The 26,406-nt window shown below is 76.5% G+C and overlaps 1 protein-coding gene across 1 annotated transcript; it reads left to right on the top strand.

Moving 5' to 3' along the window:
• On the top strand, positions 1-26,378 carry LOC135311058 (multiple epidermal growth factor-like domains protein 8; the record flags this gene model as incomplete). The annotated part of the gene is given in 32 exon segments (XM_064440215.1): positions 1-91; positions 960-1,160; positions 2,114-2,277; positions 2,936-3,025; positions 3,028-3,150; positions 4,003-4,180; positions 5,379-5,467; positions 5,550-5,763; positions 6,604-6,663; positions 6,666-6,783; positions 8,151-8,296; positions 8,542-8,661; positions 9,891-10,054; positions 10,682-10,789; positions 11,585-11,732; positions 11,824-11,987; positions 12,086-12,286; positions 13,115-13,315; positions 15,145-15,390; positions 16,464-16,582; positions 17,450-17,581; positions 18,771-18,884; positions 19,003-19,251; positions 20,250-20,476; positions 21,782-21,992; positions 23,490-23,721; positions 24,201-24,333; positions 24,422-24,636; positions 24,726-24,836; positions 25,563-25,681; positions 25,763-25,967; positions 26,052-26,378. Coding segments are annotated over 31 exon segments (5,100 nt in total), but the record flags the coding sequence as incomplete, so codon positions are not given.
• Positions 26,379-26,406: the final 28 nt, after the last annotated feature.

Raw genomic sequence — 26,406 nt, 5'->3', positions numbered from 1 at the left:
GCCCCTCCCTCCGGCGCGGCCGCTCTGGCCCTTCGTCTCGCTGATCCGGGCCCGGGATTCCGCCTCCGTCCCGAGGAGCGGGCGCTAGCGGGTGAGGGGGGGGGGGGGATGTATAGGGGTCTGTGGGGGTTCCTGTGGGGGTTCTGTGGGGGTCGGGGGTGTCCGCGGAGCCCCACAGAACCCCTCCGCGCCCCCCGGCCGCCCCAGCTTCTGTGGGGGGGGGGTCTGCAGCATCTTCTGGCGGGAAGGGGGCTGAGGGCCCCCCAGGTGTGAGGTTTGGGGGGGCCCTGTCGGGTCCCCGGAGGGGTTTGGGGGTGCCCGTGGGCTTGGGGAATCCTTGTGGGGTCCATTGTGGAGTTGGGGGCGTCCTTGTGGGGTCCTCAGCGGGGTTTGGGGGGTCCCTGTGGGGCAGGGGGCTTCGTGGGGTCCATGTGGGGTTGGAGGATCCCTGGTGAAGCTTGAGGGGCTCCCTGTGGGGCAGGGGTCCCTCGAGGGATCCCCTGAGGGGTTGGGGGGTCCCTGTGGGGCAGGGGCCCTCATGGGGTCTCTGTGGTGTTGGAGGGTCCCTGGTGAGGTTTGGGGGGTCCCTGTGGGGCAGGGGTCCTCGTGGGGTCTTTGTGCGGTCAGGGGATCCCTGTAGGGTTTGTGGGTCCTTGTGGGATTGGGGGTCCTTGGTGAGGTTTGGGGGGTGCCTGTGGGGCTGGGGGCCCTCGTAGAGTCCTCTGAGGGGTTGGGGGTCCCTGGTGAGGTTTGGGGGGTGCCTGTGGGGCTGGGGGCCCTCGTAGAGTCTCCTGAGGGGTTGGGGGTCCCTGGTGAGGTTTGGGGGGTCCCTGTGGGGCAGGGGGGCCGTCGTGGGGTCCCCGGTGGGTTTGGCCACCCCTGTGGGATTTGGGGGGTCCCTAGCGGGTTTGCTGTCCCCGTGGGGCGCCCCCCCGCCCCGCTGACCCCCTCTCCCGCAGCCCCCCTCCCCGCTGACCCCCCGCCCGCCATGGCGGCCCCCCCGGCGCTGCTGGCGCTGGCGCTGGCGCTGAGCGGGGTGCGGGGGGCCGCCGGCGGCGACTGCAAGGGGCAGCGGCGGGTGCTGCGGGGACCCTCCGGCTTCGTCACCGACGGCCCCGGCAACTACTCGGTCAACGGCAACTGCGAGTGGCTGGTGGAAGGTGACGCGGGGAGGGGGCCCCGAGACCCCCCGGAGACCCCCCGGCGCTCCCGGCCCCCCCCCCCCCCCAGGGGCACCCCAAGTTCTCCTGCATATTCATAAACCTCTGTCTGAGACACCCCAGACCCCCTGGGGCCCCCCGAGGAGCCCCAGTCAGCCTAAAGCACCCCCCCCAGACACCCCAAAATACCTGGAGTGCCCCAGTGTCCCTGTGGGCCCCCAGTTTTGCGTAAAGCCCCCCCCGGGGCACCCCAAGGCCCCCTCCCCTGTCCCTCTAAGCCTCCCCCAGGATCCCGGGGGCACCCCAAGCCCCCCCAGTGTCCCTCCGAGCCTCCCCTCCAGCCCCCCCGGGGCACCCCAAGGCCCCCTCCCCATCCCTCTAAGCCTCCCCCAGGATCCCGGGGGCACCCCAAGCCCCCCCAGTGTCCCTCTGAGCCTCCCCTCCAGCCCCCCCGGGGCACCCCAAGGCCCCCTCCCCATCCCTCTAAGCCTCCCCCAGGATCCCGGGGGCACCCCAAGCCCCCCCAGTGTCCCTCCGAGCCTCCCCTCCAGCCCCCCCGGGGCACCCCAAGGCCCCCTCCCCATCCCTCTAAGCCTCCCCCAGGATCCCGGGGGCACCCCAAGCCCCCCCAGTGTCCCTCCGAGCCTCCCCTCCAGCCCCCCCGGGGCACCCCAAGGCCCCCTCCCCATCCCTCTAAGCCTCCCCCAGGATCCCGGGGGCACCCCAAGGCCCCCCAGTGTCCCTCCGAGCCTCCCCTCCAGCCCCCCCGGGGCACCCCAAGCCCTCCCGCTCCCCCTAAAGCCCCCCCCCCCCCCCGAGCCCCCCGGAGTCCCCCCGGGCCGCCCGGTCCCCACGGTCTGGTGCGGGGGGGGTCCCGCCGTGTCGGGGGCCGGTCGGGGGTCCCGGGGCCGGGGGTCCCGGGGCCGGGCCCCCCCTGACACGCGCGCCCGCAGCCCCCAGCCCGCGGCACCGCGTGCTGCTGACGTTCACGTTCATGGACACGGAGTGCGCCTACGACTACCTGTTCGTGTACGACGGGGACTCCCCCCGCAGCCCCCTCCTCGCCAGCCTCAGCGGCAGCACGCTGCCCGCGCCCCTCGAGGCCACCTCGGGCAAGGTGCGCTGGGGGGGCCGTGGGGCTGGGGGGGCGGGGGCGTGGAGGGGCTGGGGGCATGGAGGGGCTGGGGGGAAGGGTGTGGGGTGGGGCGTGGGGTGGGTGCGGGGCATCGGGGGGCCGTGGGGAAGGGGGTGGGGTGGGGCTGGGGGCGGGCGGTGGGGCGTGGGGTGGGTGCAGGGCATCGGGGGGCCGTGGGGAAGGGTGTGAAGTGGGGTGGGGGGGGCGGTGGGGCGTGGGGTGGGTGCGGGGCATCGGGGGGCCGTGGGGAAGGGTGTGGGGGGGGGCTGGGGGGGCGTGGGGTGTGGGGTGGGGCATGGGGGGGGCGGTGGGGCGTGGGGGGTCTGGGGGCATGGAGGGGCTGTGGGGAAGGGTGTGGGCTGGGGCATGAGGGGTGCTGAGGGGCAGTTGCAGGGTTTCGGGGTGCCGCGGGGGGGCGCAGGGAGTGCCGCAGGGTGGTTGCGGGGTTTGGGGGTGCTGTGGGGCGGTTATGGGGTTTAGGGGTGCTGCAGGGTGGTTGCGGGGGTTTGGGGGGTGCCGCGAGGCGGCTGGGGGGCGCAGGGGGTGCCGTGGGGTGGCTGGGGGGCGCAGGGGGTGCCGCGGGGCGGCTGCGGGGTTTGGGGGTGCCGCGGGGCGCCCCAAGCCCTCCCTGCCCCCCCAGATGCTGCTGCACCTCTTCAGCGACGCCAACTACAACCTGCTGGGCTTCAACGCGACCTACAGCGTGTCGCTGTGCCCGCGGGGCTGCGGCTGCTCGGCCGGGGGGGCTGCGACCCCCGGGGGCGCTGCCACTGCCCGCCCGCCTGGGGGGGCCCCGACTGCGCCCGCCCCCACTGCGCCACCTACTGCCAGCCCCACGGCGGCGCCTGCCACCCGGTGGGCACCCGAGCTGGGGGGCTGGAGGATGGGGGGGGACCCCAAACCTGCCCGTGGGGTGCCCCGAGCCTGGGGGAGATGGGCCACCCTGAGCCAGGGGGGCTGGAGGATGGGGGGGGACCCCAAACCTGCCCGTGGGGTGCCCCGAGCCTGGGGGAGATGGGCCACCCTGAGCCTGGGGGGCTGGAGGATGGGGGGGGACCCCAAACCTGCCCGTGGGGTGCCCCGAGCCTGGGGGAGATGGGCACCCTGAGCCAGGGGGGCTGGAGGATGGGGGGGGACCCCAAACCTGCCCGTGGGGTGCCCCGAGCCTGGGGGAGATGGGGCACCCTGAGCCAGGGGGGCTGGAGGATGGGGGGGGACCCCAAACCTGCCCGTGGGGTGCCCCGAGCCTGGGGGAGATGGGCACCCTGAGCCTGGGGGGCTGGAGGATGGGGGACCCCAAACCTGGGGGGCTGCAAGATGGGTGACCCAAAACCTGCCCATGGGGCTCCCCAAAGCTGGGGGCATGGGGAACCCCCAAATCTATGGGGTTGAGGGATCCCTGAACCTGGGGGCATGGGGATAGGGGACCCCAAACCCCCAGGGATGGGTCTGGGGGACCCCTAAATCTCTGGATGGGGTTGGGTGGCCCCTGTACCCCCGGGGATGGGGAGGGGAGACCCCCAAACCCCCAGGGATGAGGATGGGAGACCCCCCCAACCCACTGGGAGACCCCTGGTGTGCTGGAGGTGGGCCAGGTGCACCCCCAAACCCCCGGGGACGGGGCTGTGGGACCCCCAAGGCCAGAGCTGGCCGGGGCCTCGGCGTCCCCCGGCTTGGGGTCCCCCCCATCGCCCCGTCCCCCCCCAGGTCACGGGGCGCTGCGAGTGCCGGCCGGGCTTCGTGGGGCGCGCGTGCGACCTGGCGCTGGGGGAGAACCGGGGGGGCGGCCGCTGGTACAACGTCAGCGAGGGGGACCCCGACTTCGCGCCCCGCACCGCCGCCGCCGGCGTCCTGCCCCGCGCCGGGGCCCTCTACGTCTTCGGGGGTGAGCCGGGGGGGCTGGGGGACACACACCGGGCCTCCGGGGGGCTCTGGGGAGGGGGGGGGGCTCCTGGGGGGGCTACGGGGCGGTATAGGGAGGAGGTGGGATTGTGGGGGGCTGACGGAGGGCTGTGGGGAGAGATAGGGGGCTGTACGGGGGCTCGAGGGAGGTGTGGGGGGCTGCAGGCTGTGGGGGCTGTTAGAGGGCTGTGGGGGCAGATCTGGGGCTGTAGGGGATCTATGGGGGGGGGGGCTGCAGGGCTGGGGGGGCTATAGATGGGGCTGGGGGGCTGTTAGAGGTCTGTGGGGGCAGATCTGGGGCTGTAGGGGATCTATGGGGAGGTGTGGGGGGCTGCAGGGCCGGTGGGGGCTATAGATGGGGCTGGGGGGGCTGTTGGAGGTCTGTGGGGGCAGATCTGGGGCTGTAGGGGATCTATGGGGAGGTGTGGGGGGCTGCAGGGCTGGGGGGGGGCTATAGATGGGGCTGGGGGGGCTGTTGGAGGTCTGTGGGGGCAGATCTGGGGCTGTAGGGGATCTATGGGGAGGTGTGGGGGCTGCAGGGCTGGGGGGGGCTATAGATAGGGCTGGGGGGGCTGTTGGAGGTCTGTGGGGGCAGATCTGGGGCTGTAGGGGATCTATGGGGAGGTGTGGGGGGCTGCAGGGCTGGGGGGGGCTATAGATAGGGCTGGGGGGGCTGTTGGAGGTCTGTGGGGGCAGATCTGGGGCTGTAGGGGATCTATGGGGAGGTGTGGGGGGCTGCAGGGCTGGGGGGGGCTATAGATGGGGCTGGGGGGGCTGTTGGAGGTCTGTGGGGGCAGATCTGGGGCTGTAGGGGATCTATGGGGAGGTGTGGGGGGCTGCAGGGCCGTGGGGGGGCTATAGATGGGGCTGGGGGGGCTGTTAGAGGTCTGTGGGGGCAGATCTGGGGCTGTAGAGGATCTATGGGAGGTGTGGGGGGCTGCAGGGCGGGGGGGGGCTGTAGATGGGGTCTGGGAGGGGGATGGGGGGGCTGTCGAGGGGGATGGGGAGGGGGTTCTGGGGGGCTGCGGAGTCAGTTGGGACAGGTGGGGGGGGGCTGGGGGGCCGGGGGCTGCCTTTGGGGGTCCGTCACAGAGACGCGGGCATGGGGGGGGGTGCAGGGGGAGGGGCCGGGCCCTGGCGTGGGGGTCCCCACGCCGTGTGTGTCCCCCCCCCCGCGCCAGGGCTGGACCTCAACCGGGCGCTGGGCGACCTCGTGCTCTACAACTTCACCACGAACCGCTGGTCGCGGCTGGAGCTGACCCCGGCCCCGGTGCGTGCCCCCCTCCCCGCGCCCCCCCGCGCCCCCCCCCCCAGCCTGGGGGTCCCCGCGCCCCACTGACGCCGCCCCGCAGGCCCCCCGGCACTCGCACGTGGCCGTGTGCTGGCGCGAGGCCCTGGTGCTGAGCGGGGGGGAGCTGGAAGGGGGGGCGCTGGCCCGCGACGTCTGGCTCTTCGACCCCTTCCGGGGGGGCTGGCGGGAGCTGCACCCCCAAAACGGCACCCGGCCCCCCGGCCTGGCCGCCCACGCCGCCGCCCTCGTCGACGACTGGCTCTACATCTTCGGAGGTGGGGGGCGCCGGGGGGCCGGGGGGGCCGTGGTGGGCTTTGGGGCTGTGAGGGGCTGCGGGGGGCTGTGGGGCTGCGGGGGGCTGTGGGGCTGTGGGGGGCTGTGGGACTGTAGGGGCTGTGGGACTGTAGGGGGCTGTGGGGGCCGTGGGGCTGGGCTTCCCTAAGGCCATGGGGTCTGGGCGGGCCATGTGGGGCTGTGTGGCTGGGGTCCCCTGTGGCTGGGGGGCTATGGGGCTGGGGTCCCCATGGGCTGTGGGGTCTGGGGGGGCCATGGGGGGCTGTGTGGCTGGGGTCCCCCATGGCTGTGGGGCCTGTGGGGCTGGGGTCCCCAGTGGGGTCTGGGGGGCCGTGGGGGGATATGGGGCTATGGTCCCCATGGGCTGTGGGGTCTGGGGGGGCCATGGGGGGCTGTGTGGCTGGGGTCCCCCATGGCTGTGGGGCCTGTGGGGCTGGGGTCCCCAGTGGGGTCTGGGGGGGCCGTGGGGGGATATGGGGCTATGGTCCCCATGGGCTGTGGGGTCTGGGGGGGCCATGGGGGGCTGTGTGGCTGGGGTCCCCCATGGCTGTGGGGCCTGTGGGCTGGGGTCCCCAGTGGGGTCTGCGGGGGCCGTGGGGGGATATGGGGCTATGGTCCCCATGGGCTGTGGGGTCTGGGGGGGCCGTGGGGAGCTGTGGGGCTGGGGTCCCCATGGGCTGGGGGGGCTGGGGGACTGGATACCGGGGTCCCTCCCACGTGTAGGGCCCGTGGGCCGGCCCGTGGGGGGCTGTGGGGCCGGGCGCCCCGTGGCGGGGGTCCCGCACGCCGGGGTCCCCCTCTGAGCCGCCCCCTCCCCCCAGGCCGCACGGCCGAGGACGTTTTCTCGTCCCAGCTCTTCCGCTTCCACCTGGAGACGCGGGGCTGGAGCGGGTGGTCCCGTGGGGCGGGAAGCCCCCCGCCGCCGCCGGCCACTCCATGGTCTTCCACCCCCCCTCCCGCACCCTCCTCGTCTACGGGGGGCACCGGCCCTCCACCGCTCGGTACGGGGGGAGCTGAGGGGCTCCTGGGGGGCCATGGGGGGATCTGGAGGGGTCCTGGGGGGTTCCTGGGGGGCCATAGGGGGATCTGGAGGGGTCCTGGGGGGTTCCTGGGGGGCCATGGGGGGATCTGGAGGGGTCCTGGGGGGCTCCTGGGGGGTTCCTGGGGGGCCATGGGGGGATCTGGAGGGCTCCTGGGTGGGTCCTAGGGGGTTCCTGGGGGCCATGGGGGGATCTGGAGGGCTCCTGGGGGGGTCCTGGGGGCCATGGGGGGATCTGGAGGGGTCCTGGGGGGCTCCTGGGGGGTTCCTGGGGGCCATGGGGGGATCTGGAGGGGTCCTGGGGGGCTCCTGGGGGGTTCCTGGGGGCCATGGGGGGATCTGGAGGGGTCCTGGGGGGCTCCTGGGGGGTTCCTGGGAGGCCATGGGGTGACCTGGGGGGTCCAATGGGGGACTTCGGGCGGGTGGTCGTGGGGGGATCTGGGGGACCTGAGGGGGGCCATGGGGGGATCCTGGGGGGACCAGGGGAATCCTGGGGTGGTCACGGGGGGGATCCCGGGGGCCTCTGGGGGACCTTGGGGGGCCCATGGGGGTCTGAGGGTGTCCTGGGGGGCCTGGGGGGATCAGGCGCACCCTGGGGGGGATCCCGGGGGCCTCTGGGGGACCTTGGGGGGCCCATGGGGGTCTGAGGGTGTCCTGGGGGGCCTGGGGGGATCAGGTGCACCCTGGGGGGGATCCCAGGGGACTCTGGAGGGCCATGGAGGGATCCGGGGGACCACGGGGGGACCGGAGGGTTCCTGGGGGGGGCCCGCGCCCCATGGCTGCCCCCTGGCTGCCCCCTGTGCCCCACAGCTGCCCCCGCACCCCACGGCTGCCCCCCGTGCCCCATGGCTGCCCTGGTGCCCCCCGGCTGCCCCCCCACACCCCCTGGCTGCCCTGGTGCCCCCTGGTTGCCCCCCCGCACCCCCCAGCTGCCCCCCACGCCCCCCGGCTGCCCCCCAGCTGTCCCCCCCGAGCTCCCTGGCTGCCCCCTGGCTGCCCCCTGAGCCCCCCGGCTGCCCCCCAGCTGTCCCCCCCGAGCTCCCCGGCTGTCCCCCCTGAGCCCCCCGGCAGCCCCCTGCGCCCCCGGGCTGCCCCCAAGCCCCCCGGCTGCCCCCCCGGCCGCCCCCCGAGCCCCCCAGCTGCCCCCTGGCCGCCCCCTGAGCCCCCCCGGCTGCCCCCCTGGCCGCCCCCCGAGCCCCCCAGCTGCCCCCTGGCCGCCCCCTGAGCCCCCCTGGCCGCCCCCCACGCCCCCCGGCCGCCCCCCGAGCCCCCCGGCGCCCCCCACGCCCCCCGGCCGCCCCCCGAGCCCCCCGGCGCCCCCCGCCCCAGGTTCAGCATGCGGGTGAACACGACCGACCTCTTCCACGTGGAGCTGCGGCACTGGACGACGCTGCGGGCTCGGGACGGCGGCCGCGGCCCCCGCGAGCGCGCCTTCCACTCCGCCACCGTCATCGGCGACTACATGGTGGTCTACGGTGAGCGGGGACCCCCGGGACCCCCGGCGGCGGCGGGGGGCGGGGGGCGGGCGGCCCGGGGCGCGCACGAGACCCCCCGCCCACCCCCACCCCGGAGACCCAACTGCCCTCGCCGCGGCGGAGGGGTGAAAGGGACCCGCGGGGGGTCCCCGCTGCCCCCCCGGGGGGTCCCCAGCGCCCCCACCCCCCCCCCGCCCCCAGCGGGGGTCCGGCCCGCAGGGGGTGACCCCCGCCCCGCCGCGCAGGGGGGAACGTGCACATCCACTACCACGAGGAGAAGTGCTACGAGGACGAGATCTTCTTCTACCACCTCGGCTGCCACCAGTGGGTGCCCAGCGCCGAGCTGGCCCACGGGCTGCCCCACGGTGAGGGGCGCTGGGGGGCTGCCCCACGGCGGGGGGGGGTGGGGGACATGGGGCTGCCCCATGGCAGGGGGAGCTGGGGGCTGTCCCACGGTGAGGGGCGCTGGGGGGCTGCCCCACGGCGGGGGGGGGGGTGGGGGACATGGGGCTGCCCCATGGCGGGGGGAGCTGGGGGCTGTCCCATGGTGAGGGGCGCTGGGGGGCTGCCCCACGGCGGGGGGGGGTGGGGGACATGGGGCTGCCCCATGGCAGAGGGGGCTTGGGGCTGCCCCATGGCGGGGGGGACATGGGGACACGGGGCTGCCCCATGGCGAGGGGAGCTGGGGGCTGTCCCATGGCAGGGGGCGCTGGGGGGCTGCCCCATGGCAGGGGGGACATGGGGCTGCCCCATGGCGGGGGGAGCTGGGGGCTGCCCCACGGTGAGGGGCGCTGGGGGGCTGCCCCACGGCGGGGGGGGGGTGGGGGACATGGGGCTGCCCCATGGCAGGGGGAGCTGGGGGCTGTCCCACGGTGAGGGGTGCTGGGGGGCTGCCCCACGGCGGGGGGGGGGCTGGGGCATGGGGCTGCCCCATGGCGGGGGGAGCTGGGGGCTGCCCCACGGTGAGGGGCGCTGGGGGGCTGCCCCACGGCGGGGGGGGGGTGGGGGACATGGGGCTGCCCCATGGCAGAGGGGGCTTGGGGCTGCCCCATGGCGGGGGGGACATGGGGACACGGGGCTGCCCCATGGCGAGGGGAGCTGGGGGCTGTCCCATGGCAGGGGGCGCTGGGGGGCTGCCCCATGGCAGGGGGGACATGGGGCTGCCCCATGGCGGGGGGAGCTGGGGGCTGTCCCACGGTGAGGGGCGCTGGGGGGCTGCCCCACGGCGGGGGGGGGGCTGGGGACATGGGGCTGCCCCATGGCGGGGGGGGCTGGGGGCTGTCCCACGATGAGGGGCGCTGGGGGGCTGCCCCATGGCACGGGGGACATGGGGCTGCCCCATAGCAGAGGGGGCTTGGGGCTGCCCCATGGCGGGGGGGACATGGGGACACGGGGCTGCCCCACGGTGGGGGGTCTGGGGGGCTGCCCCATGACCGGGGGGGGGACATGGGGACATGGGGCTGCCCCATGGCAGGGGGTGCTGGGGGGCTGCCCCACGGTGAGGGGGGCTGGGGGCTGCCCCACGGCGGGGGGGCTGTGGGTGTTGGGGGTCCTGGGGGTCCCGGGGTCCCTCCATAGCGACGTGTGCCCCCAGACCAGGGGTCCCGGGGGTCCCCGGGGCAGGGCCGCTACGCCCACGTGGCCGCGGTGCTGCGGGGCAGCGTGCTGCTGGTGGCGGGGGGCTTCAGCGGGGTCCCCCGCGGCGACCTCCTGGCCTACAAGGTGCCGGCCTTCGTCTTCCAGGTGCCGGCCCAGAACGTGAGTGTCCCCCCGCCCGCCCGGGGGTCCCTGAGCCCACCTGGGGGGTCTCCAAGCCCACCTGGGGGGTCCCCGAGCCCCCTGCCTGCCCCTGGGGTCCCCGAGCCCACCTGGGGTGTCCCTGAGCCCGTCTGGGGGTGTCCCCGAGCCCACCTGGGGGGTCCCTGAGCCCACCTGGGGGGTCCCCGAGCCCCCTGCCTGCCCCTGGGGTCCCTGAGCCCATCCAGGGGGTCCCTGAGACCCTGCCCACCCTGGGGTCCCCGAGCCCACCTGGGGGGTCCCTGAGCCCCCTGCCTGCCCCTGGGGTCCCCGAGCCCACCTGGGGGGTTCCTGAGCCCCCAGCCCACCCAGGGGGTCCCTGCGCCGCCCACCCCGGGGGGGGCCCTGGAGCCCCCAGTTCCCCGCAGAGGTCATTGAGCCCATCCCGGGGTCTCCAGCCCATCTATGGGGTCTCTGTTCCCATCTACGGGGTCTCCGCTCCTATCTGGGGGGTCCCCGGGCCCCCCAGTCCATCTTTGGGGTCCCAGCTCCAGCGCGGGGGGTCCCCGGCTCCCCCAGCCCCCTCGACCCCTCCCTGCGGGGTCCCGGCGCCCCGCGGCGGGGGTCTCCGTGCCGCTCTCCCCCCAGTACCACCTGGACTACTGCTCGCTCTACGGGGAGAGGGGCACCTGCACCAAGGACCCCCAGTGCGCCTGGTGCCTCGGGGGGTGCCAGAGCCCCGCGCCCCCCACCAACGTGAGGGGGCCCGGCCGCGGGGGGCCGTGGGGACATGGGGGGGCTGTGGGGACATGGGGGGGTGGGGTCACGTGGGGACATGGGGGGGCCGTAGGGACATGGGGGGGTGGGGGCACGTGGGGACATGGGGGGGCCGTAGGGACATAGGGGGGCGGGGGCACAGGGGTGCACGGGGGGCTGGGGGGACATGGGGGGGCCGTGGGGACATGGGGGGGTGGGGGCACAGGGGTGCATGGGGGGCCGGGGGGACATGGGGGGGCCGTGGGGACATGGGGGGGTGGGGGCACAGCGGGGCACAGGGGGCCAGTGGGACATGGGGGGGTCACTGGTGCTGGGGGGACATGGGGGGGGTTGTGTTGGGTCCCCTGGGGAAACTGGGGGGGGTCGTGGGCACTGGGGTCCCCTGGGGAAATGGTGGGGTGTCATGTGGGGTCCCCTGGGGAAGCTGGGGGGGGTCATGTGGGGTCCCCTGGGGAAATGGGGGGGGTCATGTGGGGTTCCCTGGGGAAATGGGGGGTGTCATGTGGGGTCCCCTGGGGAAGCTGGGGGGGGTCATGTGGGGTCCCCTGGGGAAATGGGGGGGGTCATGTGGGATCCCCTGGGGAAGCTGGGGATGGGGGGGCAGCGCTGGGGCTCGGGGTGTTGGGGTGCCCTTGGCGGGCGCGGCTGGGGGGCAGGACCCCCGCCTCTCTTGCGGCGGCTCGGGGTGTGGGTGGGGTGGGCTCAGCGCCCCTCGTGGCCCCGTTTGGGGGTGCGGGGGGGGTCCCCCTGACCCCGCGCCCCCCCGCCCCGCAGTGCCCCAGCACCGGCTGCCTGGGCCTGGCCCGGCTGCTGGTGGACTGCGAGTCCTGCCTGGCGTTTGGGGGGGCCGGGGGGGGGCCCCCCCGCGCCCCCGGCCCCCTCGGCTGGTGCGTGCAGAACGACACCTGCATGCCCGTGGCGGGTGAGTGGGGGGGCGGGGACGGGGACGGGGGGTCCCGCCGCCCCCCCCCCATGCCGTGACACCCCCCCCCCCACCCCCTCCCCGCCCCCAGAGCAGAGCCGGTGCCGTGTGGGGCAGATCTCGGGGACCTACGGGTGGTGGGGCCCGCGCCCCGCCTTCGTGACGGCGCTGCAGCACTGCCGCACCGCCAACTTCCTCCCCGGGCTGCACCTCGTCACCTACCAGCAGCCCCGCAACGACTCCCAGCCCGACAAGGTGGGCGCCCCCGACCCCCCCCCAAGACCCCCCGGCCCCCCCCCGGCCCCCCCCCCCCCGCCCCGCGGGGACCCCGGCCGCAGCCGCCCCCTCCCCAGGTCTCCATCGTCCGCAGCACCACCATCACGCTCAGCCCCAGCGGCGACACCGACGTCTCCCTCGTGTACCGGGGGTTCATCTACCCGCTGCTGGGACCCCCGCCCGCCCCCGGCCCGGACCCCGGCCCCAGCGTCTGGGCGCGCATCCAGCGCCTCTACGTCGTCGCCCGCCTCGGGCGGCACCCCAACTCCCCTGAGCTGGTAACGGGGGGCTTGGGAGGGGTCCCGGGGCGGGCGGGGGGCTGCCCTTGCGGTGGGGGGGGTGCCGTGACGGGGCTTGGGGGGCTGCCGGGTCCTCCCCGTGGGTTTGGGGTCCCCCTTGTCCCCCCTTCCAGGGGGAGAGGCTCAGTGTCCCCCTCCGGGTATTGGGGTCCCCGTATGAGGAGGCGGGGCGCTGTCGGGGGGTCCCTGTGGAGGCTCAGCGTGCCCCCCCATGGTTTCGGGGTCCCCAGGAGGAGGCGGGGCGCTGTCGGGGCGTCCCTATGGAGGCTCAGCGTGCCCCCCCATGGTTTCGGGGTCCCCAGGAGGAGGTGGGGCGCTGTCGGGGGGTCCCTGTGGAGGCTCAGCGTGCCCCCCCATGGTTTCGGGGTCCCCAGGAGGAGGTGGGGCGCTGTCGGGGGGTCCCTATGGAGGCTCAGCGTGCCCCCCCATGGTTTTGGGGTCCCCAGGAGGAGGCGGGGCGCTGTCGGGGGGTCCCTGTGGAGGCTCAGCGTGCCCCCCCCATGGTTTCGGGGTCCCCAGGAGGAGGCGGGGCGCTGTCGGGGGGTCCCTATGGAGGCTCAGCGTGCCCCCCCATGGTTTCGGGGTCCCCAGGAGGAGGTGGGGCGCTGTCAGGGGGTCCCTATGGAGGCTCAGCGTGCCCCCCCATGGTTTCGGGGTCCCCAGGAGGAGGCGGGGCGCTGTCGGGGCGTCCCTATGGAGGCTCAGCGTGCCCCCCCATGGTTTCGGGGTCCCCAGGAGGAGGTGGGGCGCTGTCGGGGGGTCCCTGTGGAGGCTCAGCGTGCCCCCCCATGGTTTCGGGGTCCCCAGGAGGAGGTGGGGCGCTGGTCGGTGCAGCAGGAGCGGGAGACGCGCCCCCTGCAACGCCCCCGCCCCGAGCGGCTCTTCCGGGCGCCCGAGAGGGGCAACAAGTACGCGGTGCAGGTCGAGGGGCACATCAACAGCTCGGGCAGCGGCCAGAGCAGCGAGCTCACCCTCGTCTGGGACCGCACCGGCGTCCCGGGGGGCAGCGTGAGTCCTGGGGGGCCGGGGGGGGCCGGGGGGGGGCTGGGGGGGCCGGGGGCGGGGGGCTGGGGGGCTCCCCGGGGGGCTGGGGGCACATCAACAGCTCGGGCAGCGGCCAGAGCAGCGAGCTCACCCTCGTCTGGGACCGCACCGGCGTCCCGGGGGGCAGCGTGAGTCCTGGGGGGCCGGGGGGGGCCGGGGGGGGGGCTGGGGGGGCCGGGGGCGGGGGGCTGGGGGGCTCCCCGGGGGGCTGGGGGCACATCAACAGCTCGGGCAGCGGCCAGAGCAGCGAGCTCACCCTCGTCTGGGACCGCACCGGCGTCCCGGGGGGCAGCGTGAGTGCCGTGGGGCCGTGGGGGGGCCGGGGGGGGCCGGGGGCGGGGGGCTCGGGGGCTCCCCGGGGGGCTGGCAGGGCGGGAAGGGGCCATAGGGGCCGCTGTGGGGTGCAGGGTTAAGGGGAGAGGTGGCTTGTAGGGGTGTGGGTTGGGGTTGGGGGGCGCAGTGGGGTGTGGGTTGGCTGGGCGTCTCAGAGGGCTGCAGGTGGGATTTAGGGGTCTCTGGGGGTTGCAGAGCTTGGCAGAGGGGTCTGAATGGGGGTGCACAGTTTGGGTGTGGGGTCTCTGCGGGGTGCAGGAGTGGGGTGGGGGGTCTCTGCGGGGGGCAGAGTTGTGTTGGGGGGGTCCCTGCGGGGCGCAGAGCTGTGTCGGGGGGTCTCTGCGGGGGGCAGAGTTGTGTCGGGGGGTCTCTGCGGGGCGCAGAGTTGTGTCGGGGGGTCCGTGTGGGGCGCAGAGTTGTGTCGGGGGGTCTCTGCGGGGGGCAGAGCTGTGTCGGGGGGTCCCTGCGGGGGGCAGAGTTGTGTCAGGGGGTCCTGGTGGGGCACAGAGTTGTGTCAGGGGGTCTCTGCGGGGGGCAGAGCTGTGTCGGGGGGTCCCTGCGGGGGGCAGAGTTGTGTCGGGGGGTCCCTGCGGGGGGCAGAGTTGTGTCAGGGGGTCTCTGCGGGGGGCAGAGCTGTGTCGGGGGGTCCCTGCGGGGGGCAGAGTTGTGTCGGGGGGTCCCTGCGGGGCGCAGAGCTGTGTCGGGGGGTCCCTGCGGGGGGCAGAGTTGTGTCAGGGGGTCTCTGCGGGGGGCAGAGCTGTGTCGGGGGGTCCCTGCGGGGGGCAGAGTTGTGTCGGGGGGGTCCCTGCGGGGGGCAGAGTTGTGTCGGGGGGTCCCTGCGGGGAGCAGAGTTGTGTCGGGGGGTCTCTGCGGGGGGCAGAGCTGTGTCGGGGGGTCCCTGCGGGGCGCAGAGTTGTGTCGGGGGGTCCCTGTGGGGCACCGGTTGTGTCGGGGGGTCCCTGCGGGGCGCAGAGTTGTGTCAGGGGGTCTCTGCGGGGGGCAGAGTTGTGTCGGGGGGTCTCTGCGGGGGGCAGAGTTGTGTCGGGGGGTCTCTGTGGGGCGCAGGAGTGGGGCGGGGGGTCTCTGTGGGGCGCAGAGTTGTGTCGGGGGGTCTCTGTGGGGCACCGGTTGTGTCGGGGGGTCCCTGCGGGGGGCAGAGTTGTGTCAGGGAGTCTCTGTGGGGGGCAGAGTTGTGTCGGGGGGTCCCTGCGGGGCACCGGTTGTGTCGGGGGGTCCCTGCGGGGCGCAGAGCTGTGTCGGGGGGTCCCTGTGGGGCACCGGTTGTGTCGGGGGGTCCCTGTGGGGCGCAGAGCTGTGTCGGGGGGTCTCTGTGGGGCACCGGTTGTGTCGGGGGGTCCCTGCGGGGCGGCGGGCTGCGCGGCGCTGCCCCCCCCAGGGCACCCTCTCCTCGCGGGGGCCCCCCCCCCCGGCAGCCCCCCGACCCCGCCGTGCCCCCCCAGGAGATCTCCTTCTTCTTCCTGGAGCCGTTCCGCTCCCCGCCGGGGCGCTGCCCCTCGTACCCCTCGTGCCTGGCCTGCCTGGCCGACCAGGGGTGCGGGTGGTGCCCCCCCAGCGCCTCCTGCCACGGCCGCCTGCACCCCCCGGGGGGGCTCTGCGGGGGCGACGGCGGCGGCCCCCGCCTCGTCCTGGCCCCCGCCAACTGCGTCCTGTGCGAGGACCACCGGGACTGCCACGCCTGCGCCGCTGTGAGGGGAGGGGGCGCGGGGGGGCTGGGGAGGGGGGTTGGGGGAGCTGGGGAGGAGGGTTGGGGTCTGCAGGGGGCTGGGGAGGGGGGCTGGGGTCTGCAGGGGGCTGGGGAGGGCGCTGGGGGGCTGGGGAGGGGGCTTAGGGGAGCTGGGGAGGGGGATTGGGGTCTGCAGGGGGCTGGGGAGGGCGCTGGGGGGCTGGGGAGGGGGGTTGGGGTCTGCAGGGGGCTGGGGAGGGCGCTGGGGGGCTGGGGAGGGGGTTGGGGTCTGCAGGGGGCTGGGGAGGGCTCTGGGGGGCTGGGGAGGAGGGTTGGGGTCTGCAGGGGGCTGCGGAGGGCGCTGGGGGGCTGGGGAGGAGGGTTGGGGTCTGCAGGGGGCTGCGGAGGGCGCTGGGGGCGCTGGCGAGGGGGGTTGGGGTCTGCAGGGGGCTGGGGAGGGCGCTGGGGGGCTGGGGAGGAGGGTTGGGGTCTGCAGGGGGCTGGGGAGGGCACTGGGGGGCTGGGGAGGGGGTTTAGGGGAGCTGGGGAGGAGGGTTGGGGTCTGCAGGGGGCTGCGGAGGGCGCTGGGGGGCTGGGGAGGGGGTTTAGGGGAGCTGGGGAGGAGGGTTGGGGTCTGCAGGGGGCTGGGGAGGGCGCTGGGGGGCTGGGGAGGGGGGTTGGGGGGTGCAGAGCTGTCAGGGGTCCCCAGGGGGGTTTGGGGAGGGTGTGGGGGTCTGTGAGGATCCCTGTGGGGGTCTGGGGGTGTGCAGGGGTCCCTGTGGGGGTCTGGGGGTGTGTGGGGGTCTTGGTGGGGTCTGGGGGTGCGTGGGCGTCCCTGTGGGGGTCTGGGGGTGCGTGGGTGTCTCGGTGGGGTCTGGGGGTGCGTGGGCGTCCCTGTGGGGGTGTGGGGGTGCGTGGGGGTCCCTGTGGGGGTCTGGGGGTGCGTGGGGGTCCCTGTGGGGGTCTGGGGGTGCGTGGGGGTCTCAGTGGGGTGTGGGGGTGCGTGGGCGTCCCTGTGGGGGTCTGGGGGTGCGTGGGGGTCCCTGTGGGGGTCTGGGGGTGCGTGGGGGTCTCAGTGGGGCTCACCCCCCCCAGGACCCCTTCTGCGAGTGGCAGGTTCACAGCAGCAAAAAGGGCGACTTCGTGTGCAGCCGTCGGGGGCGGCAGGCGGGGGCCATCCGCGACCCCCAGCACTGCCCCAGCCTCTGCAGCCAGTGAGTCGGGGGTCCCGGGGGTCCCGGGGGTCCCGGGGGGGTGCTGGGGGGGCCGGGGGGCTCCCTGCGGGCGGGGGTCTGAGCGTGCCCCCCCAGGCGCCGCTCCTGCGCCGCCTGCCTCTCCGACTCCAGCCAGTGCGCCTGGTGCCGGGGGGTCCCGGGGGGGTCTGGGGGCTCCCAGCCGGGTGTGGGGGTGCCGGGGGGGGTCTGGGGGCTCCCTGCGGGCGGGGGTCTGAGCGTGCCCCCCCAGGCGCCGCTCCTGCGCCGCCTGCCTCTCCGACTCCAGCCAGTGCGCCTGGTGCCGGGGGGTCCCGGGGGGGTCTGGGGGCTCCCAGCCGGGTGTGGGGGTGCCGGGGGGGGTCTGGGGGCTCCCTGCGGGCGGGGGTCTGAGCGTGCCCCCCCAGGCGCCGCTCCTGCGCCGCCTGCCTCTCCGACTCCAGCCAGTGCGCCTGGTGCCGGGGGGTCCCGGGGGGGTCTGGGGGCTCCCAGCCGGGTGTGGGGGTGCCGGGGGGGGTCTGGGGGCTCCCTGCGGGCGGGGGTCTGAGCGTGCCCCCCCAGGCGCCGCTCCTGCGCCGCCTGCCTCTCCGACTCCAGCCAGTGCGCCTGGTGCCGGGGGGTCCCGGGGGGGTCTGGGGGCTCCCAGCCGGGTGTGGGGGTGCCGGGGGGGGTCTGGGGGCTCCCTGCGGGCGGGGGGTCTGAGCGTGCCCCCCCAGGCGCCGCTCCTGCGCCGCCTGCCTCTCCGACTCCAGCCAGTGCGCCTGGTGCCGGGGGGTCCCGGGGGGGTCTGGGGGCTCCCAGCCGGGTGTGGGGGTGCCGGGGGGGGTCTGGGGGCTCCCTGCGGGCGGGGGTCTGAGCGTGCCCCCCCAGGCGCCGCTCCTGCGCCGCCTGCCTCTCCGACTCCAGCCAGTGCGCCTGGTGCCAGTCCACCCGCAGCTGCTTCTTCTTCGCCGCCTACTTGGCCAAGTACCCGTACGGCGACTGCCGGGGCTGGTACGACAGGTGAGTGGGGGGCTCCGGGGGGGTCCCGGCGCGTCCTGAGGGGTCCTGGGCCTGTCCTGGGGGCCACAGAGGCATCTTGGGGGTGTCTGGGGGAGTCCTGGGGGCCACAGGGGCATCTTGGGGGTGTCTGGGGGAGTCCTGGAGGGCACAGGGGTGTCCGGGGGGGTCTGGGGGGATGTCCTAGTGGGGTCCTGGGGGATACAGGGGCATCCTGGGGGGTCTGGGGGAGCCCTGGGGGGCACAGGGGCATCTTGGGGGGGTTTGGGGGTATGTCCTGCGGGGCACAGGGGCATCTTGGGGGTGTCCTGGGGGCCAGAGGGATATCCAGGCAGGGTCCTGGGGGCCACAGGGGTGTCCTGGGGGGGTCTGGGGGAGTCCTGGGGGGTCTGGGGGGGATGTCGTGCAGGGGTTTGAGGTGTCCTGGGGGACATGGGAATCCCAAGGGGGTCCTGGGGGGCACAGGGGCATCCTTGGGGAAACCAGGGAGGGCACAGGGGGGTCTGGGAGGGGCCTGGGAGGGGTCCTGGGGGGGCACTGGGGTGTCCTGGGGTGGTTCAGGGGGTTCTGGGGGGCACAGGGGTGTCCAGGGGGGCTCGGGGGGTTCTGGGGGTCATCCTGGGGTGGCACAAGGCCATCCTGGTGGTCCTGGGTGGGGGTCAGAGTGGGTCCAGGGGCATCCTGGGGGGGTCTGGGGGCACGCAGGGGTAATGCTGGGGGTCGTGGGTATATCTTGGAGGGTCCTGGGTGGCACAGGGGCATCCGGGGGCTATTGGGGGGGTCTGGGGGGACACGGGAATTCTGGGGGTCCATCCTGGGGGTGCCGTGGGGGTCCTGGGGACCATGGGGATGTCCTGGGGTCCTGGGGAGCAGGGGGCTGACCCGGGGGTCCCGGCGGTGCAGGGGGCCCATCCCGGGGGTCCCGGGGCGCGGGGGCTGACCCGGGGGTCCCGGCAGCACGGGGGGCCCGTCCCGGGGGTCCCGGGGCGCGGGGGCTGACCCGGGGGTCCCGGCAGCACGGGGGCCCGTCCCGGGGGTCCCGGGGCGCGGGGGCTGACCCGGGGGTCCCGGCAGCACGGGGGGCCCGTCCCGGGGGTCCCGGGGCGCGGGGGCTGACCCGGGGGTCCCGGCAGCACGGGGGGCCCGTCCCGGGGGTCCCGGGGCGCGGGGGCTGACCCGGGGGTCCCGGCAGCGTGCACTCGGTGCCGCAGTGCCTCGACTGCTCCCGCTTCAACACGTGCCGCGAGTGTCTGCAGAACCTCGAGTGCGGCTGGTGCGGCGACGCCGACAACCCCACGCTGGGACGGTGAGGGGGCGCGGGGGGCACCCCGCCGCCGGGGGTGGGGGGGGGTGCGCGGGGGGCACCCAGCGACCCGCGGGACCCCCGCCCCGGCCGCTGAGCCCCCGCCGTTGCCTCCCCCCAGGTGCCTGGAGGGGGACTTCTCGGGGGTGCGGGGTTACCCCAACTGCTCGGTGGCGCTGGGGGAGCCGGGGGGGCTGCGCCCCGGGCGGGGGGCTGCCTGGGCCTACGGGCAGTGCCCCGACGTGGACGAGTGCCGCCTGGGCATGGCCGCCTGCCACCCCTTCGCCGCCTGCCACAACACCCCCCAGGCCTTCGAGTGCCGCTGCCGGCGCGGCTACGCCGGGGACGGCGTCACCCACTGCAACCGCACGTCAGTGGGGGGCCGGGGGGCGGGGGCTGGGGGGCACGGGGACCCCGCGGTGCTTGGGGGGGGGCACGGGGACCCTGCGGTGCTCTGGGGGGGCACGGGGACCCTGCGGTGCTTGGGGGGGGCACGGGGACCCTGCGGTGCTCGGGGGGGGGCACGGGGACCCCACGGTGCTCTGGGGGGGGCACGGGGACCCTGCGGCGCTCTGGGGGGGCACGGGGACCCTGCGGTGCTTGGGGGGGGCACGGGGACCCTGCGGTGCTCGGGGGGGGCACGGGGACCCCACGGTGCTCTGGGTGGGGCACGGGGACCCTGCGGTGCTCGGGGGGGGGCACGGGGACCCCGCGGCGCTCTGGGGGGGGCACGGGGACCCCGTGGCGCTCTGGGGGGGGCACGGGGACCCTGCGGTGCCTGGGGGGGGCACGGGGACCCTGCGGTGCTTGGGGGGGGCACGGGGACCCTGCGGTGCCTGGGGGGGGCACGGGGACCCTGCGGTGCTTGGGGGGGGCACGGGGACCCCGCGGCGCTTTGGGGGGGGCACGGGGACCCCGCGGCGCTCTGGGGGGGGCACGGGGACCCCGCGGTGCTCTGGGGGGGGGCACGGGGACCCCGCGGTGCTTGGGGGGGGCACGGGGACCCTGCGGCGCTCTGGGGGGGCACAGGGACCCTGCGGTGCTCGGGGGGGGCACAGGGACCCCGCGGTGCTTGGGGGGGGCACGGGGACCCTGCGGCGCTCGGGGGGGGGCACGGGGACCCTGCAGCGCTCTGGGGGGGGCACGGGGACCCTGCGGTGCTTGGGGGGGGCACGGGGACCCTGTGGTGCCTGGGGGGGGCACAGGGACCCCGCGGTGCTTGGGGGGGGCACGGGGACCCTGCGGTGCTTGGGGGGGGGCACGGGGACCCTGCCATGGCCCCCCAGGGGATGGGGCTGTTTGGGGGGGGCACGGGTACCCCCTCGGTCCCCCCCCCCACCGGCCCCCCCGCCCCGTGTCCCCCCAAAGGTGCTACGAGGACTGCGGCCACGGCTACTGCAGCGGGGCCCCCAACTTCACCTGCATCTGCCACCTGGGCTGGACCTCGCCCCCGGGGGGCGCGGGGGGCGCCGGGGGGGGCGCCGGGGGGGGCGCCGGGGGGGGCAGCGCGGCCCCCCTCTGCTCCGTGGACTGCGGCTGCCACTTCCACAGCACCTGCGAGACGGCCGGGCCCGGCGTCTGCGACCGCTGCCAGAGTGAGTCCCAGGGAGCGTGGGGCGGCCCCCGGCCCCCCCGCGTGCCCCCTGCAGCCCCCCCGCGTGCCCCCTGCAGCCCCCCTGCGGCCCCCCGAACCCCCCCGCGGCCCCCCGCGGCCCCCTGCGGCCCCCTGCGGCCCCCCGAACCCCCCCGCGGCCCCCTGCGGCCCCCCGAACCCCCCCGCGGCCCCCTGCGTCTCCCTGAAACCCCCCACATCCCCCCGAAACCCCCCGTGTGCCCCACATGCCCCCGAAACCCCCCGCGTGCCCCCGTGACCCCCCATGTCCCCCACGTGTCCCCAAAACCCCCCGTGTGCCCCCGTGACCCCCCGTGTCCCCCACGTGCCCCCGAAACCCCCCGCGTGCCCCCGTGACCCCCCGCGTCCCCCACGTGCCCCCGAAACCCCCCGTGTGCCCCTTGTGACCCCCCGTGTCCCACCAAACCTGCTGTGTCCCCCGTGACCCCCCCATGTACCTCCACGTCCCCTTGTGACCTCCCGTGACCCCCATGACCCCCTGCGTCCCCCCGAGCCCCCCTGCATCCCCCCGCGCCCCGCCCTGCTCCCATGACCCCCGTACCCCCTGTGACCCCCATGTCCCCATGACCCCGTGCCCCCTGTGACCCCCCCGTGACTCCCTGAGCCCCCTGTGACCCCCCTGCCCCGTGACTCCCTGTGCCCCCGAGCCCCCGTGACTCCCCCCGTGCCCCCTGTGACCCCCCTGCCCCGTGACTCCCTGTGCCCCCGAGCCCCCGTGACTCCCCCCGTGCCCCCTGTGACCCCCCTGCCCCGTGACTCCCCGTGCCCCCATGACCCCGTGTCCCCGTGACCCCATGACCTCGTGCCCCCCCGTGCCCCCCCGTGCTCCCTGTGCCCCCTGTGCCCCGTGACTCCCCACACGCCCTGTGACCCCCTGTGACCCCCCATGCCCCCGTGGCTCCCCCCGCGCCCTGTGACCCCACGTGACCCCCGTGACTCCCCGTGCCCCCTGTGACCCCCGTGCCCCCTGTGACCCCCACACCCCCCTGACCCCCGCGCCCCCCTGTGCCCCCCCGTGCCCTGTGCCCCCCCGCGCCCCCCGCGCCCCGCTGTGACCCCCGTGACTCCCCATGCCCCCTGTGACCCCACGCCCCCCCGCGACCCCTGTGACTCCCCATGCCCCCTGTGACCCCCCGCACCCCTGTGACCCCCATGCCCCCCTGACCCCCGTGCCCCCCTGTGCCCCCCTGTGCCCTGTGACCCCCTGTGCCCCGCCGTGACCCCCATGACCCCCCGCACCCCTGTGACCCCCGCCCCGTGCCCCCAGACTGGACGCAGGGCGAGCGGTGCCAGCTGTGCCGGCCCGGCAGCTTCGGGGACGCGGCGGGGGCGGGGGGCTGCCGGCAGTGCCAGTGCCACGGCCACGGGCGGCCCGAGCGCGGCCACTGCCACGCCGCCACCGGCGCCTGCTTCTGCGCCCCCCCCACCGAGGGGCCGCGCTGCGAGCGCTGCGCCCCCGGACACTTCGGGGACCCCCGGTGAGCGGCGCCGGCCCCCGGGAGAGCCCCCGGCCCCTGGGAGAGCCCCCTGACCCCTGGGAGAGCCCCTGGCCCCTGGGAGAGCGCCCTGACCCCTGGGAGAGCCCCTGGCCCCTGGGAGAGCCCCTGACCCCTGGGGAGAGCCCCCCGGCCCCTGGGAGAGCGCCCTGACCCCTGGGAGAGCCCCTGGCCCCTGGGAGAGCCCCTGACCCCCGGGAGAGCCCCCTGACCCCTGGGAGAGCCCCTGACCCCTGGGGAGAGCCCCCCGGCCCCTGGGAGAGCCCCCTGACCCCGGGAGAGCCCCTGACCCCCGGGAGAGCCCCTGACCCCTGGGAGAGCCCCTGGCCCCTGGGAGAGCCCCCTGACCCCGGGAGAGCCCCTGACCCCCGGGAGAGCCCCTGACCCCTGGGAGAGCCCCTGAACCCTGGGAGAGGCCCCTGACCCCTGGGGAGAGCCCCCCGGCCCCTGGGAGGGCCCCCTGACCCCTGGGAGAGCCCCCTGACCCCGGGAGAGCCCCTGGCCCCCGGGAGAGCCCCTGAACCCTGGGAGAGGCCCCTGACCCCTGGGGAGAGCCCCCCGGCCCCTGGGAGGGCCCCCTGACCCCTGGGAGAGCCCCCTGACCCCTGGGGAGAGCCCCCCGGCCCCTGGGAGAGCCCCCTGACCCCGGGAGAGCCCCTGGCCCCCGGGAGAGCCCCTGGCCCCTGGGAGAGCCCCCTGACCCCGGGAGAGCCCCCCGGCCCCTGGGAGAGCCCCCTGACCCCGGGAGAGCCCCTGGCCCCCGGGAGAGCCCCTGAACCCTGGGAGAGCCCCTGACCCCCGGGAGAGCCCCCGGCCCCTGGGAGAGCCCCTGAACCCTGGGAGAGGCCCCTGACCCCCGGGAGAGCCCCCGGCCCCTGGGAGGGCCCCCTGAACCCTGGGAGAGCCCCTGACCCCCGGGAGAGCCCCTGGCCCCCGGGAGAGCCCCTGAACCCTGGGAGAGGCCCCTGACCCCCGGGAGAGCCCCCGGCCCCTGGGAGGGCCCCCTGACCCCTGGGAGAGCCCCCCGGCCCCTGGGCGAGCCCCCTGACCCCGGGAGAGCCCCTGGCCCCTGGGAGAGCCCCCTGACCCCTGGGAGAGGCCCCTGACCCCCGGGAGAGCCCCCCGACCCCTGGGAGAGCCCCCTGACCCCTGGGAGAGCCCCCCGACCCCTGGGAGAGCTCCCTAACCCCTGGGAGAGCCCCTGACCCCTGGGAGAGCCCCCCGACCCCTGGGAGAGCTCCCTAACCCCTGGGAGAGCCCCCCGACCCCTGGGAGAGCCCCTGGCCCCCGGGAGAGCCCCTGGCCCCTGGGAGAGCCCCTGACCCCTGGGAGAGCCCCTGGCCCCCGGGAGAGCCCCCTACCCCCAGGGATTGGGCCCGGACCCCCTGTATCAGCCCCCAGCCCCCGTTCCCACCCCCCGCGGCCCCCCCGAGCCCTTTGCCAGCCCCCAGCCCCACTGAGCCCCCCGTCGCCCCCCAGGGACGGGGGCACGTGCTACCGGGAGTGCGGGGGCCGCTCGCTGGTGGCCAACCTCTCCGAGCCCCTGGCCCTGGGGTCCCGGCTGGCCGCGGGGGTCCCGGCGCCCGCGGGGGGCCTCTCGTACTGCGTGTGGGTGCTGTCGGCCACGGGGAGCCTGGAGCCCTGCCCCCCCGGGGACCCCTGCCCCACCATCAGCCTGACCCTGCAGCCCGACCTGAGCACCCCCTGCATGGTGAGGGGGGCTGGGGGGGCTCAGAGGGGCTGGGAGGGTGGGGAGACTGGGAGGGCTGGGGAGAGGGGGGTGTCTGGGGGGGGCATGGGGGGATCTGGAGGGGGGGGCTAGACTGACACAGAGGGTCTGGGGCGTCTGGGGGGGATGCATGGGGAGAGGGGGGTGGCTTGGGGACCATGGGGGGTCTGGGGGATGCTGGGGAGATGGGGGGCTGGGGGGGGGGGGCACGTGGCGCCTGGGGGGCTGCATGGGGAGAGGGGGGTGGCTTGGGGACCATGGGGGGTCTGGGGGATGCTGGGGAGATGGGGGGCTGGGGGGGGGGGGCACGTGGCGCCTGGGGGGCTGCATGAGGTCGATGGGAAGATGGGGGGGTCTGGGGGGTGCGCGGGGGGGTGCTGGGGAGTTGGGGGGGGCACACAAGGGGGTGCTGCCGGTGCCGTGCCCCCCTGAGACCCCCGTGCCCCCCCACCCCGCCCCAGACCAGCTACGCCTACGCCTTTGACGGGGTGCCGGCCTTCCTCGACAGCGGGGTGCTGCAGGGGGACCCCACGCTGCTGGGGGCCTTCTGCGGGCGCGGCCGCCCCGAGCCCCTCACCCTGGAGGCCCACTCCGGTACGGGGCGGGGGGGGGGTGTGGGGAGGATTCGGGGGGGGGCCGGGGTGCCCTGGGACCCCCCCCACCCACCGTGCCCCCTCCCCAGGGGTGCTGGTGCTGTACTACGAGGCCAACGGCAGCGAGCCGACGGGGTTCAACGCCAGCGTGGGGGTCCAGAGCTGCCGCCCCCCCTGCGCCGGGGGGCAGGAGTGCCGGGGGGGCCGCTGCGTCTGCCGGGGGGGGCACGGGGGGCCCGGCTGCCGCCAGCCCCTCTGCCCCGGGGACTGCGGGGCTCCCGCCGGGCACGGCGCCTGCAACGCGGTGAGGGGCGGGCGGGGGGGGCGGGGGGTTTTGGGGGGCCGGGGGTGGGGGGAAGCCCGCGCCCCCCCCTCACCCCCCCGCCCCCCCAGACCCTGGGGGTCTGCGTCTGCAGCGAGGGCTTCGCCGGCCCCGACTGCTCGGTGCCGCTGGGGCCGGGCAGCCTCGTCTGGGAGACCCTCGTCGACGGGCACCTGGCGGCCGTGAGTGACCCCCCACCCCCCCCAGCCCCGCGCCCCACGCTTGGGGGTCAGGCACGGCCCTCCGCCCCGGGGGGCCGCCACCCCCCAAGTCCCCCGGCTGCCCCCCACGGGTCTGGGGGGCTCTTGTCTTTTCCCAGTGCCCCATAGACCCCCCAGTTTCCACCCCCAGGACTGTCCCCAGTGACCCCCCCCGTGCCCCATAGACCCCCGATACCCCCCCAAGACTGTCCCCAGTGCCCCCCCGCTTTCCCATAGGCCCCCTGATATGCCCCCGGGACCCCCCCACCGTCCCCCCCAGTGCCCCATAGACCCCCTGATGTGCCCCCAGGACCCCCTGATGTGCCCCCTCAGTGCCCCATATCCCCCCAGTAACGGCCCAGGGCCCCACCCAGTGCCCCATAGCCCCCTGATACCTCCCCAGGACTGCCCCCAGTGTCCCCCCCTGGTTTCCCATAGAGTCCCAATATGGCCCCAAGACCCCCCCACCATCCCCCCCAGTGCCCCATAGACCCCCAATACCCACCTAAGACTGTCCCCAGTGCCCCCCTGGTTCCCCATGGACCCCCCCAGTGCCCCGTATCCCTCCGATAACCCCCCAGGACCCCACCCAGTGCCCTATAGGCCCCCCGATACCTCCCCAGGACTGCCCCCAGGACCCCACCCAGTGCCCCAGGACCCCCCGGTGCCCCCCCCCGGGGCTGACCCCCCTTTCCCCGTGCCCCCCAGGACACGGCCAGCCGGTTCCTGCACCGCCTGGGCCACAGCCTGGTGGAGGGTCCGGAGGGGACGCTCTGGATGTTCGGGGGGCTCTCGCTGTCCCAGGGGCTGCTGGGAAACGTCTACAGGTCAGCAGGCCCCGCCCTCCCGGCCCCGCCCCGGCCCCACCCGGCCCCGCCCCGACGCATCCCCTCGTCTCTGCCCCACAGATACTCCATCGCCGAGCGCCGCTGGACGCAGATGCTGGCGGGGGCGGAGGACGGGGGTCCCGGCCCCTCGCCCCGCTACTTCCACGCGGCCGCCCCGCTGCCCGCCCGCCGCGCCATGCTGGTGCTGGGGGGGCTGACGGCGGCGGGGGTGGCCGGCGACGCCTGGCTGCTCAACCTCACCACGCTGCAGTGGCGCCAGGAGCAGGTGGGGACCCCCCGCGCCCGCCCCGCGCCCGCCCCCGGGGGGGGCTCGGCGTCACCCGCAGCCCCCCAACGCCGTCCCCGGCAGGACGCGGCACTGCCGGCGGTGGCGGGGCACACGCTGACCCCCCGGCGCGGGACCTCGCTGCTGCTCATCGGGGGCTACTCGCCCGAGAACGGCTTCAACAAGAAGCTGCTGCAGTATCACGTCGAGACGGAGAGCTGGGAGGTGGGGCAGCAGGCCGGGACCCCCCCCACAGGTAACGGGGACCCCCAGCTCCTCGGGGCAGCGGGTACCGCCCCAGCACCCCGCAGCGAGGGGCTGGGACCCCCCAGTAATGGGGCTGGGACCCCCAGCTCCTCGGGGCAGCGGGTACCGCCCCAGCACCCCGCAGCGAGGGGCTGGGACCCCTCAGTAACGGGGCCGGGACCCCCAGCTCCTT

Source organism: Phalacrocorax carbo, unplaced genomic scaffold (assembly GCF_963921805.1).
Source record: "Phalacrocorax carbo unplaced genomic scaffold, bPhaCar2.1 SCAFFOLD_318, whole genome shotgun sequence".
NCBI classification, from domain to species: Eukaryota; Metazoa; Chordata; class Aves; order Suliformes; family Phalacrocoracidae; genus Phalacrocorax; species Phalacrocorax carbo.
Note: the sequence above shows the minus strand (reverse complement) of the source record. Positions and strands in the feature narration are given on the sequence as shown.